This window comes from Panthera leo, chromosome B2 (assembly GCF_018350215.1).
Source record: "Panthera leo isolate Ple1 chromosome B2, P.leo_Ple1_pat1.1, whole genome shotgun sequence".
NCBI classification, from domain to species: Eukaryota; Metazoa; Chordata; class Mammalia; order Carnivora; family Felidae; genus Panthera; species Panthera leo.
Genome location: NC_056683.1, coordinates 58,308,661 through 58,322,121, shown reverse-complemented (window position 1 = coordinate 58,322,121; position 13,461 = coordinate 58,308,661). Strand labels below are relative to the sequence as shown.

The 13,461-nt window shown below is 32.9% G+C and overlaps 1 protein-coding gene across 1 annotated transcript in view; it reads left to right on the top strand.

Moving 5' to 3' along the window:
* EYS (eyes shut homolog) overlaps positions 1–13,461 on the top strand; it is a 1,768,122-nt gene that overhangs the window by 633,871 nt on the left and 1,120,790 nt on the right. Inside the window, 1 exon segment of the mRNA XM_042939126.1 lies at positions 352–473. Within this exon segment, the coding sequence (XP_042795060.1) occupies positions 352–473 (122 nt within the window).

Sequence of the window (13,461 nt, the reverse complement as noted above, 5' to 3'; positions counted from 1 at the left end):
ATAATATAGTTATATATTTTTTAATGAGTGAGCTAGTTGCTTAGTTGTATATTTAGTTAGTTTTACATACTTACCTTATTACTAATACATTATGTTTATATTAAGATATTTAACAAAACCAATAGTTCTGTGTGAGCATAATACATATTTATTTTTATTGAATTAGATACAAATACTGTTCACATAGTTTTTAAACTGTGGTAAAAGTAGTTTTGGGGAAGTATTGACATTCTATAAAAATTGAAATAGGCATAAATTGACATAGATCAACATAGCCGAGAGTAATAACTGGATTATAGTCTTAATACCAAGAAATAACCTAAAGGTTGTATGATTTTCATATTCCCATAGAGTTACCAGTGTGTGTGCTTAGCTGGTTGGGAAGGAAGTTTTTGTGAACAAGAATCCAATGACTGCAAAATGAATCCTTGTAAGAATAATTCCACCTGTACTGACCTTTACAATAGCTATCGGTGAGTAATGTGTTTATAATTTTCTTCATGAAATCACTTGGAGTGTTCATGTCTTTGGGATAATTCCAGAGATTATTTTCACTTTGCATCCATTAATTAAAAAAATGATCTCAAGATGAACAGCCATTTTCTGACAAGATAGCGTCAACATTCATTTGAAATTTGTGTCAAAAGTCGTAAATAATATTAAACTTGGAAATGCAACGTCCAAATCTGACACGTTACAAATGTCTTCACTTCTTCAAAACATGCCTTTGTCATCTCAATGTTGTTTTGGATCCCTCCGTGCAAAATGGGTGCCACAAATGACTTGTTAGTGGGTCTACTGAATTAAAACTTTCAGTTTATTACCCAGAGATTATCATGAATTTGGATTACTTTAGTCAAATTATTGATGAATTTTACATTAATTACTCCACATATCCCATAATCCAATTGTTTTAGTTTTAGATGAGAAATCTGAAGAAGCTCTAAGTAGAAATTCTGAGTAGTTATTACTATTATTTGAAACATTTAGTAACCAGATCAATATTGGTAAAAAATAGCTTTTATCCTTTAACTTGTTAAGGTGTAGAGTGTAGAGAAGTATACACTAGGTCTCTCCAGCAAAACCAGGTTTAGTGTAACTAGAATGATTTTCTTCTTGTCACAGAATCAGATTAATTGAATATAAATATATTTAGGTGATCATTTTCTCAGGGATAAATCAAAATGATTTCAGAGTGTCCTCTAAAATAACTTGTACTGGGGCGCCTGGGTGGCTCAGTCGGTTAAGCGTCCGACTTTGACTCAGGTCATGTTCTCACAGTCCGTGGGTTCGAGCCCCGCGTCGGGCTCTGGGCTGATGGCTCGGAGCCTGGAGCCTGTTTCAGATTCTGTGTCTCCCTCTTTCTCTGACCCTCCCCTGTTCATGCTCTGTCTCTGTCTCAAAAATAAATAAATGTTAAAAAAAATTTAAAATAACTTGTACACTATTCCTCATTTTTGGTGACTGAAATGGGACATAAGATCCAGAGTGATCAACAATAGGCAGTTTATTTCCTTTAAAGGCAATTCTTAATCTGGCAATAGTTTGATTTATATTTCAATGACAGTAAGAGAAAAAATTAACAATTTTATTAATGTAGAAAAACTCACAATGGTATCAGTTGACACTAGTTTAAAATATGTAAAAATGTAAAAAACCAGAGCTACTTTTTGTGACATTATCAATTTTTAAAATTGACATATCATCATAAATTAATATTAACTGGCTTTCCATCTATATAGTAGGAGAAACAATCCACTTTTGTTGAACTAGGAAAGGAAAACTTCCCATAGTTTCTATGCTTATTTTACTTTTCTTAAATGATTCTTTTTATTATAACCTACAAATTATGATATACTATATATACATATGTATATAAACACATATATGTATCAAAACTCTGATATATACTTTTTAGCATTCAGCTTTTTATGTAATTCCTAGCGATAATTTGTTTACGCATTTGTGTATGTGTGTACTTACTGTCAATCACCTCCAGACAAACACCAGCAGGGACATACCTGTGGTTGAAAAAGTTGGGTTTATAACTCATTGCCATAAGGGAGAACACACACCATTTAAATCCATGTAGCATCTCAGTAAAAGGATGCTGGAAGGACTTAGAGGTTTGAGTTTGTGAAATATAACTTTGAAGAGGGTTTACAAAAGTGGGCCTTTGGCCTGGATAAGGAGACTGTCAGGAATTGGGAAGAGTTGCCTACATTCATAATAAATCTTACCTAGAAGAAATGAAGACTGGACAGAGTGAAAGCTAAAATTTATAGAGACAGCAACCATTTATATCAACCATGATAGGAGAATGCTTGGCCATTCCTGTGGTTTAGGTGGTGTTCAAGTTTTTGTCACCATTTAGATATGATTGTGGGGTAGGCTTGTCTTTGTAATGATTAATCAGGGTAGTGGAGTAACTATGTCTCATTTTGATGTTCTGTGAAATTGTCTGTTGAAATGTTCACCAGGAGAACACCAAGATCTACCTGTAAACCTGCTTATAGTGCCTGACCAGCTCCTGGGTACCCTGGATGTTAGTTTTTGCTTTCTCATTCCCAAAATACATTATCATGTAGACGTGCAGAAAAAAATGTATATGTATGTGTGTATTTATATGAAATCTGTGACTTATGTTTGTCCACCTATTTGTCCAAAATACCAGAGTGAGAATAAATATTAATTATCCAACACGATAATACTTTTATTTAGATAATTGCTATTTGCTATTTGAGATAGACATCTTGAAGATCTAAAACAAAACAAGCAACAAAGTTTATGAGGCTTAATTAAAATACATTTTAATATTCATGAGACACAGTCTTTCTAGATAATTTTGACACCACTAATTGTGAACTCTTAATGACTTAAATTTATAAATGTACCAGAAGACATTGCCACTTAACACAAACTCATACAGTCATTTTATCATTCCTCAGATTTTGATAGATTATCCGTTTGGGGTTTGGTTTTCTCTTCTTTTTCTAGTTTTAAGGTGAATGGTTCCATCATTGAATTGAGGTCTCTGTTCTTTTTTAATACAGGGTTTACAGCTGTAAATTTCACTCTAAGTATTGGTATCATTATATCTCATATTTTTTGACGTTTTGTGTCTCTCAAAATAATTTCCTAATTTCCCATGTGATTTATTCTTTGGCTCACTGGTTTTGTTAAACTTTCACTTATTTGTGAATTCCTTAGATTTCTCTTGATCTTGATTTCTACTTTTACTGTGGTAAGAAAACTTATTTTGTGTGAGTTGAGTCTTTTAAAATTTACTGAGGCATATATTATAACCTAACATATATTCTATAAGTACTTGAAAAAAGTGTGTATTCCACTTTAGCTGGAATGTTCTATAGGAGTCTTTTAGGCCTAGCTGGTTTATATCTTAATCAAGTCTTCTATATCCTATATCTTCTGCGACTTTGTTCTAATATAGAGTTAAAGTTTGCAATTGTTATTGTTTACCTGTTATTGGCTAATTTAATATTGTTTATCCATTTAATCTGCCATATTTTGCTTCATTTACCTAAGTTAGATCTTAAGGCTCTAGGATCTAATTGTTAGATCTTACTGATGGATTTAAATATTTATAAAATGTCCTTCTTTGTCTTGAGTAACATTTTTTTGTCTTAAAGTGTATTTTGCCTGATATTAGTATAGCTGCCTCAGCCCTTTGTTTATTATTGATGGCATAGTGTATATTTTCTGACTTTTTAGTTTTAACCTACTTGTGACTTTGAATATAAAGCTTGTCTTTTATAGATAGGATATAATTTGACTGTTTTTAAAAATCCACTCTGTCAATCTCTACCCTTATTGGAATGTCTCCTTAGGTTACATTTAACATTACTAATGAAATAAAGTTTATATGTGTAGTTTCTTTTTTTTAATATGTTATATTTTTGTTGTTGGTGCTGTTCCTCTCTTTCTCCATTATTGGCTACTCTTGCATTACTTCTTTTTCTGGTATTACACTTTAATTTCTTTTTATTTTTTACTTTGCATTTGTACATAGTTTCTTAGTAGTTGTCCTATAGATCACAATTAACTTCTTAACTTAAAACAGTCTCCATAGTGTTAATACTGACTTAATTTCAATAGTATACAAAAACTTTGCTCCACTATAGCGTTATTCCTTCCCACATCCTTCAGGCTTTTGTTGATTATAAGCCCATCAACACAATGTTATAGTATGTTTTATGTACTGTTTTTTAAATCAGATAGGAAACAAAAAGAGGATAAGCAAAAATACATTTATACTGTTTTTATACTTGCCTATATAGTTACCATCACCAGTGCTCTGTATTTTTGTGTGTGAATTGAAATTACTGTCTAGTATCTTTTCATCTTAGCCTAAAGGATTCTCTTTACTATTTCTTAGAGGGCAGATCTGCTATTGATGAATTTTCTGTTATGTTTTATCTGGGAATGTCTTAATTTCTCCTTTAATTTAAAGGATAGGTTTAAGAGGTATAGAATTATTGGTTGACAGTCTTTTTCTTTCAGCATTTGAAGTACATCTGGACTGCATGGTTTCTGATAAGTCAACTGTTAATCTTATTGAGGATCCCTTGTGCATAATGAATCATTTTCTCTTGATGCTGACAAAATTCTCTGTTTGTCTTTTGAGGGTTGACTATCATGTGATTAGCATTATATGTCTTTAAGTTTATTTTCCCTGGAGCTCATTGATCTTCATGGGGGTGTGGATTAATAATTTTCATCAAATTTACAAAGTTTGGGCCTTTATATCTTAAAATAGTTTATATGTCTTTTTTCTCTCTCTCTCTTCTGGTTCTAAAACTCTCACGTGTGTATGTTAATGTTCTTAAGGTGTCCCACAGGTATCTGAAGCTCTTCATTTTTCTTCCTGATCTCTAGGATCAATAATCTTAATTGATTAACTTCTAATGCACTGCTTCCTTCTTCTACCAACTTAAATATGGTGATGTGCCCCTCTCATAATTTTTTTAATTTCATTTTTTATACTTTTAACTCCAGAATTTCTATTGCATTCTTGTTTATAATTGATATCTTTTTATATTCTCAGTTAGACAAAACATCAATCTCATACATTCCTTAATCATTTAGATATGGCTTCAATTTTTCTATGATCACAGTTATTTTGGCTAATTTAATATCTGTGTTAAGTAAATCCAATATTGAGGCTTCTTCAGGGATAGTTTCTACTGGTTGCTTTATTCCTATAAATGGGTCATACTTTTCTTTCTCTGTATGACTCATCATTTTTTAATGAACACTTAACCTTTTAAACTGGCAAATCTGTAAATCACATCCTGCTTCTTCAGAGTTGTTACAGCATTTTTTATTGTATTTATTTTTTGTTTTTGCTATTGTTTCGTGATTTTTCCAAAAGAGTTAAATTTATAAATTATTGTGTCACGTGTGGCTATTCAAGTCTCAGCTTGGCTAATATAGCAGTCAATGAATGAGTTAGCAGAGACTTTTTTTATATTTCCTCAAACTAGTAAGTCTTCTAGCTTTACTGAGGGACTCTGTGTGTATATGTTGAGGTATGCAGTCAACACTCAGCCAGGCATTTTACAGTTCTGTCTTACTCTCCAGTATCTGCTTTCACGGAGGCTCAAGGTCAGTCAGAGATAAGAGATTAAGGTCTTTTCATGTGTTTCTTAGTCCTGTCCACACTTTCATTTCCCAAGAATAGGTCTACCTTTTCAAAGACCTCCATGAACATCTCATTCACCACTTTTTACCTTTAAGTATATTGGTCAGCCTCTTAGCCTTAACTGGAATCATCATTACAAGCAGCTGCAATGTTAGGCAATTACCACTGACTGTTATTAATAAATTCCCTTTATAAGGACTTTTTGAAAAGAGTAAGTTTTGAGTCAGATCAAATAAATTCTATTCCTGAAAATGGAACTTTTCCATTACCAGACCAATGAAACAGTGACATTCCTGGTAAGGATCTTTTGGGTGAGCTCTAAACCTGTAATGCCCCTCAGTGGCTGTTAGGCTGCTGATTTCACAGATGCCATAATTGCAGTGCTGTTGGTTTTCAAGTCTTTTGAAGAGCTGGGGAAAGGGGGATGGGAATACTGGACGTAACCACACAAAGCTGACTAGGTTTATGAGAGTCAACCATTTTTCTTGTAGAAACACTCAGATTTTTGCAAGTCTTTAGTTCATTTATAGAGTTCTGAGAGAGTTGATTTGATGTTATTGCCAGTGTTTTTGTTTCTTTTATGGAAGAGTAGATATTCAGAAGTCTTTCATCTATGATTACTCAAGTAATTATACCAAATTACATTTTATATTATTTATATGGGACAAAGAGAAGACAGAAACAGAGACAGAGACAGAGAAAGCATGGATTCTAGAGTTGCACTATCTAGATATAGGATATCAAGTCCTATCCTTAAAGATTAGTGTGAATTGGGTTAAGGAATTTTATTTATATCCCTAAGTTTTTTTTTAATCTAGAAATTGTGAATAATAATAGTTATAATTCACAGAGTTATGATGTTAATTAAATACAATTCTGTATACAAAGTATTTAGCTCATTTATTGATGTATATTAAACTCTAAATATCATTAGCTTTTATTATTCCCAACATTGATCTTGTTTTCAAACTATATGTATGAATAAAACTAGAGCAGTATTTTATAAATGATGAATCTGTGGGATCATATTGATATCAACTCGTTTCATTTTATATATTCATGTGTAGAGCAAATGAAGAACATTAAAAAGAGATTACATTATTCTTTGTAACTAAGGAAGAATTTAGTTAGAGTTTAGTGCTCTTTGAAGCTTTCTCACAAATTTCCACTGAACAAAAATTTCAGGGCTCTCAGTAAAAGATACAATGAACATCTTACTTCATTTTATGAAGAGTCAGTCCAGAGAAAACTTAACAGAAATTGCAAGGAAGATGCTTAAATTTCATGCTTTTGAAGGAATTCACATTGTGTACCATAATGAGTGCTTAACATAGCAAATATTTTTAATAGGTCAAATGAAACTTGCATTTCATTGACTATATGCTTATATCCCTTGAGAACAAAAATGTTATGAAGATGAGTATTTGCCAGAATATCGAATCCCTTAGGTGATTTGTGTGTTCTGAGTTACTGAACTACCTACGTGTGCTCATCTCTAAACAACTGGAGTTAACATAGTTTAGTGTTTACACAGTTTCAAGACATTAAAAAGCAAAATGGGCTAGGGATGTAATTTGAATGCTGACTGCAACCTGCCTTCTGCTATTCCTGGCATGGTTTAGAATTTAACTGCCTTCTTTATTTCTGATTTTTCTTCCCCCAAAGCAGAGTCAACAGCTTTAGCTACAGATGGGGCTCTGTATGGCAGTTATTGGACCCAGATGCCACACTCTGGAACATGTTTTGCCAACAGCATCTGGCTCCTTTGCTGTCTGTGTAATTGGCATCCGTGTTGATGCTTTGGCCTGTTATTCTTATGGACACTACAAAGTAGACTTTCAGACGACATGAAGGTTTGTTCCCAGTTGACCATATGATTTTTTTTCTTTTTCTCAGTTTATAATTTGTGCAAATGCATCCTAGATGCCTTAAATTATGTAACACTATGTATTAGAACTTTTCATGCTTCTTATAAGGATATGTTTAAAATTTTTTGAATGGATATGACTAAATTTTTTTTGAAATTTAATGAGTAGAAATAAAAATCTATGTTGATCAATGTGTTTTTAACATATTGAGTGAAAATACACAAGTCTGTATATTACTAGAGATCTGGTTTTTTTTTTCCTTCTTAAAATTTTTGCTTTTGTTTTGTTTTCTTTGTGCAAGGAGCCCAAACTGCTAATATAAAAGTAAAATAATTACTAATATAAAAGTAAAACTGTAACAGAATTTTAATCCAGGCAATGGCAATACAATATCTGCCTTTAGCAGATGGAAGATTTTTCCTTAATGAAAAAAAACAGAATTTGGGGGCACCTGGCTGGCTCAGTCAGTTAAGCATCAGACTCTTGATTTCAGCTCAGGTCATAATCTCACAGTCATCAGATCTAGCCTGTGTCAGGCTCCACGCTGGTCATGGAACCTGCTTGGGATTCTCTCTCTCTCTCTCTCTCCCTCTCCCTCTCTCTCTCCCTCTCCCTCTCCCTCTCCCTCTCCCTCTCCCTCTCCCTCTCCCTCTCCCTCCCCCCACTCTGCCTCTCCCTCTCCCTCTCCTTCTCCCTGTCTCACTCTCTCTCTTTCCGCTGCTTATGCCCTCTTTCTCTCAAAAAATCAAATCAAAACAAAACAAAAACTAGATTTTTGAACAAAATATATGTTGGTATGTAGATTTTCACCTTCTTTTTGGATAGCTACGCCATATTTTATTTTGTGGATATAACACAGTGGCAGTTTTTAATTTTTTCCAGTATGAACTATTATTTGGGGAAATTAATTACATGTGCCTCTTTGCACACATATGTTTGTATATTTGGACATTAAATTCCTAGAATTGAAAATGCTGGATCAAAGTGTGTCAATCTTTAAGATTTAGACAGATTTTATCAAATTAATTTTATAAGCAGATTTAGTATTACATTCACATGAGCAATTAATGAAACTCTATGTACCATACACTTCTAGTTTGTATAAAATCTCTCAGTGAGGTTTTATATATGCCTGCTTTAAATATAAGAAAACCAAGACTTGGATATTTTCAGTAGCATAAGCAAAATCACTGTGTTAGAAAAGTGCAAACCTAAATAGACCAAGGTCTGTGTGACTCCAAATTCATGATTTCAGATGATTGCCAACTGGTCTTGCCTTTAATATAAAATCATACATATATTGTCACTGCCTACGCCTCAGTTTCCAAGGGAGAGCAGCCATCACTGTAGTTCCAATGAATTTATGAATGATTAAATAGTTCTCTTTCAGTGGAAAAGTTGGAAACTGACATAGTTCCAATTTCATCAAAAAAGAGTAACTCAAGGAGTAAGTGACAGATGAATACATCTTATGAGCAATTATAACTTTACAAATAGGCTTTAGAATTCACTGATTAAGTAAAATTGCTTTCTGATAACAATAGTACAAAGGAAGGGAAGGGAAATCACTGTATTTTGTAGTTAAGGCTCTTAGGTTATATGTGGCATGGTATTATGTTATTTGAAGATAGTGATAAAGTGAAATCACATTCAAAAACCATTTTTGAATGAATAAATGAACTCTTTTATTCATTGAAGCTAGCTTGAAAGGTAAGAGGAAAGAGTTTTATTTGGCACAATGTTATTTTTCAGAATAAATCAAGTTCCTGGTTGTTTCCTACTTTCAAAAAGTCCCCCATATAGACTTTGTATTATTAGTTTGTTAGGCCAGTAGTTAGTGTTCCTTGTATCACCACAGTCTCTGCCTTCATCTTCTCATGGCATTCTTCCTATGTGCATGTCTCTGTGTTCATTTCTTCTTTTTGCTAAGACATCAGCCATACTGAATTAAGGCCGACTCTAATGACCTCACTTTAATTCGATTTCCAAAACAGGTCACTTTCTGAGGTACCAAGGGTTAGCACTTTAAGATCTTAGGAAGACCCAAGGCAAATTATTACACCCTAATGTATTCTGACTACAGATATTAAAACATTTTATAGGGGCGCCTGGGTGGCTCAGTCGGTTAAGCGTCCGACTTCAGCTCAGGTCATGATCTCGCGGTCCGTGAGTTCGAGCCCCGCCTCGGGCTCTGTGCTGACGGCTCGGATCCCGGAGCCTGCTTCTGATTCTGTGTCTCCCTCTCTCTCTGCCCCTCCCCCGTTCATGCTCTGTCTCTCTCTGTCCCAAAAATAAATAAACGTTAAAAAAAAATAAATAAATAAAAACATTTTATATAACCATAACAGCCCAGAATTTTAAAATTTAGCATAGATATACATATAGTTTCTTGAATTTTATTTGCAAAGCTGTGTAGGAACATATTTAAAGATTATTTTTATTATATAAAACAATAGCTAGAGAAATTATTTGCATTAGATTATCTCATTATTTCATATAAACCTTAATAAAAGTCTAGATTAAAAATGATATCATAGGGCACCTGGGTGGCTCAGTCGGCTTAGCCGATTAAGTGGTTAAGCATCTGACTCTTAATTTCAGTTCACATCATGATCTTATAGTTAGTGAGTTCAAGCCCCACATCGGACTCTGCACTGACAGCATGGAGTCTGCTTGGGATTCTCTCTCTTTCTCTGCCTCTACCCTACTCTCCCTCTCAAAATAAATAAGTATAAAATATAAAATAAAATAAAATAGAATAAAATGTAAAGAGAAGGTAAAGTAAAATAAAATAAAATAAATAAAATATTATTGTCTTAGAATGCGTTTGTTTGCTTGTCTTTAACATTTGTTTTTAAAAAAAAAAATGTTGACGGGGTGCCTGGGTGGCTCAGTCGGTTGGGCATCTGACTTCCGCTCAGGTCATGATCTTGCAGTCTGTGAGTTCAAGCCCTATATCAGTCTCTGCACTAACAGCTCAGAGCCTGGAGCCTGTTTCTGATTATGTCTCCCTCTCTCTCTCTGTCACTCTCCTGTTTGTACTCTGCCTCTCTCTCAAAAATAAAACAAAAATAAAAAAATAGAAAAGTAAATTTAAATGCTGAATTGTTTTATACAAAACCAGAGAAATCATAAAATTGAAGAAAAATGTAAAATAAAAGCAAAGCAATCCAAAAACACCCAGAAATGGTTCATTAGAAATTAATTGAGAACTACCATTGTTTGCTTCAGATGTGATGTTGCCTGTAAGAGTAATGACTATGATGGGCACAAAATGTTAAATTAAGATTTAAGGGTTTTGCTAATAAATTATTTTTTGTTGAACCATGGAAAAAAGATAGTTAACAATTGTACCAAAAGGGAAAGAATGTAAATGTTAGTCTTCTTTATGCAAAATCTGTATTTTCTTTTTTTTTTCCTTGAATAGATCATTAATTAGAATTTCAAGTCATGTTCTTAAAAATAATAATAGAGTATAATCAAGTACACTAGTCCCCTGCATTTTTCTCATTTTTCTAAATAGACTATATTTTCCTACAGTTTCTTTTTTTCGCCATGGAGTAGACAGGGCAATCTTTTAAGAGAAACACCCTCTACATAAGTTACTCAATTGTTTTTAAGTTTTTTTATTTTTTAATTAGAGCATAATTTACATGTAATATTATATAAATATCATACATACACAATTAAAAGAGTTTTTGCATTGTAATTACCCTTGTAAAATACTACCAAAATCAAGATATAGAGCATATCCATCAATGCAGAAAATTTTCTGTCTCTTCATAGCTCATTTCTACCCTCCTTCCTCCTACTATTTATTGAACTTTCAAAAATTGTGCTTTTATAATCATCTCTGAGTAAACTATTCCAAATACCACTAATACATTTCTTTTAAGCACAAAAAATAAACATATATTTATACGTTGTTTTTTAACAAAGAGTTTTTATAAATATTACTCATTTTCCTTTTACTATAACTATGTCCATATGATATATTGTTATTATTCCTTTTTCATTCATGAGAAAACCAAAAGTTATATAACTCAACTGATTTTTCAATGAGATGTTATTAACAGCAGCAGTATAAAATTTAGGACCTCTCCAGAACTCAACACTTTCCATTATTTCTGATTGCCACCTGCCATTCTTTTCCCTCTCAGTGGTAAAATAACTGTTCAATGTTAGGTTTTTCCTATACTGAGGAGTCTCAATATAAATTTAATGATGAAAACTTGCATATCTATATTTATTATACAAAATTGTTTCATTCTGTATGAATTGATCATGCAGATAAATTGACAATTTTTTTCTAGTATATTGGAAACCTGTATTAGTTTTCTTCATGGTTATTTATTTTCTTTTTAGAGGGTCATTTTCTTCAAATTAGCATAAATGTCAAAGTGGCTTTGATTAGAAGTAATTCTGAACTCTCTAAAACACTATTGTTTTAGTGACACTATATTGTCATTCAAAATATAGAAAAAAGACATCTTTAAGACAATATGCACATTTACTGAATATACCTTATAATATTAAACATGCAGACATTTTACTCTGAAAATAAGATCTTTAGCAGGTTACCTAAGGTACATAATGAAAACACACCTTCATAGTCCTAGATGCTTATGAGAACATTCAAATATTTAATATTATTATATTAATTATATAATTAATAATTAATTAATTAAAATTAATAAATAATTAAAATTTGCTGATATTTCAAAAGCATGCCAGGATTCAGTAGTTTCCAAAGTAAGGAGACAGCTGATATGTAGCAAAGGCCTAAACAAAACTTAGAAATCCATTCCATGATTTTTCTCCTAGGTCTTTGTCTAGAGCCCATTAAGTGAGCTAGTCAAAAAAAATTTTTTTTCACAAAGTTACCATGTTACTTTATGCTTTCAAATTGCATACAGAATCAGTTTAAGAAATGTTCATTTGAAAATTTCTTTATCTCCAGCAAAGCCATACTTGAAGATATGGCACATTATGTTTCCCAATGTCCCACATTAAGAGTGAGGCATACCTTTTTTCTTTGACTTCTATATGAAAAAATATCTCTCTTCAGAGGAAAACATATGCTTTATTTTAACAGAATTTATAATTGCCTAAATATTCTACCTATTTAGTCTTGATTTTTCTCTTATTTTTTGTTTTATTTTTAGTTTATTTTTATAAGCCTATTTTTTATTATTATTTTTTTCAATATATGAAATTTATTGTCAGATTGGTTTCCATAGAACACCCATGCTCATCCCAAAAGGTGCCCTCCTCAATGCCCATCACCCACCCTCCCCTCCCTCCAATCCCCCATCAACCCTCAGTTTGTGCTTAGTTTTTAAGAGTCTCTTATGCTTTGGCTCTCTCCCACTCTAACCTCTTTTTTTTTTTTTTCCTTCCCCTCCCCTATGGGTTTCTGTTATGTTTCTCAGGATCCACATAAGAGTGAAACCATATGGTATCTGTCTTTCTCTGTATGGCTTATTTCACTTAGCATCACACTCTCCAATTCCATCCACGTTGCTACAAAGGGCCATATTTAATTCTTTCTCATTGCCAAGTGGTACTCCATTATGTATATAAACCACAATTTCTTTATCCATTCATCAGTTGATGGACATTTAGACTCTTTCCATAATTTGGCTATTGTTGAGAGTGCTGCTATAAACATTGGGGTACAAGTGCCCCTATGCATCAGTACTCCTGTATCCCTTGGGTAAATTCCTAGCAGTGCTATTGCTGGGTCATAGGGTAGATCTATTTTTAATTTTTTGAGGAACCTCTACACTGTTTTCCAGAGTGGCTGCACCAATTTGCATTACCACCAACAGTGCAAGAGGGTTCCCGTTTCTCCACATCCTCTCCAGCATCTATAGTCTCCTGATTTGTTCATTTTGGCCACTCTGACTGGTGTGAGGTGATATCTGAGCG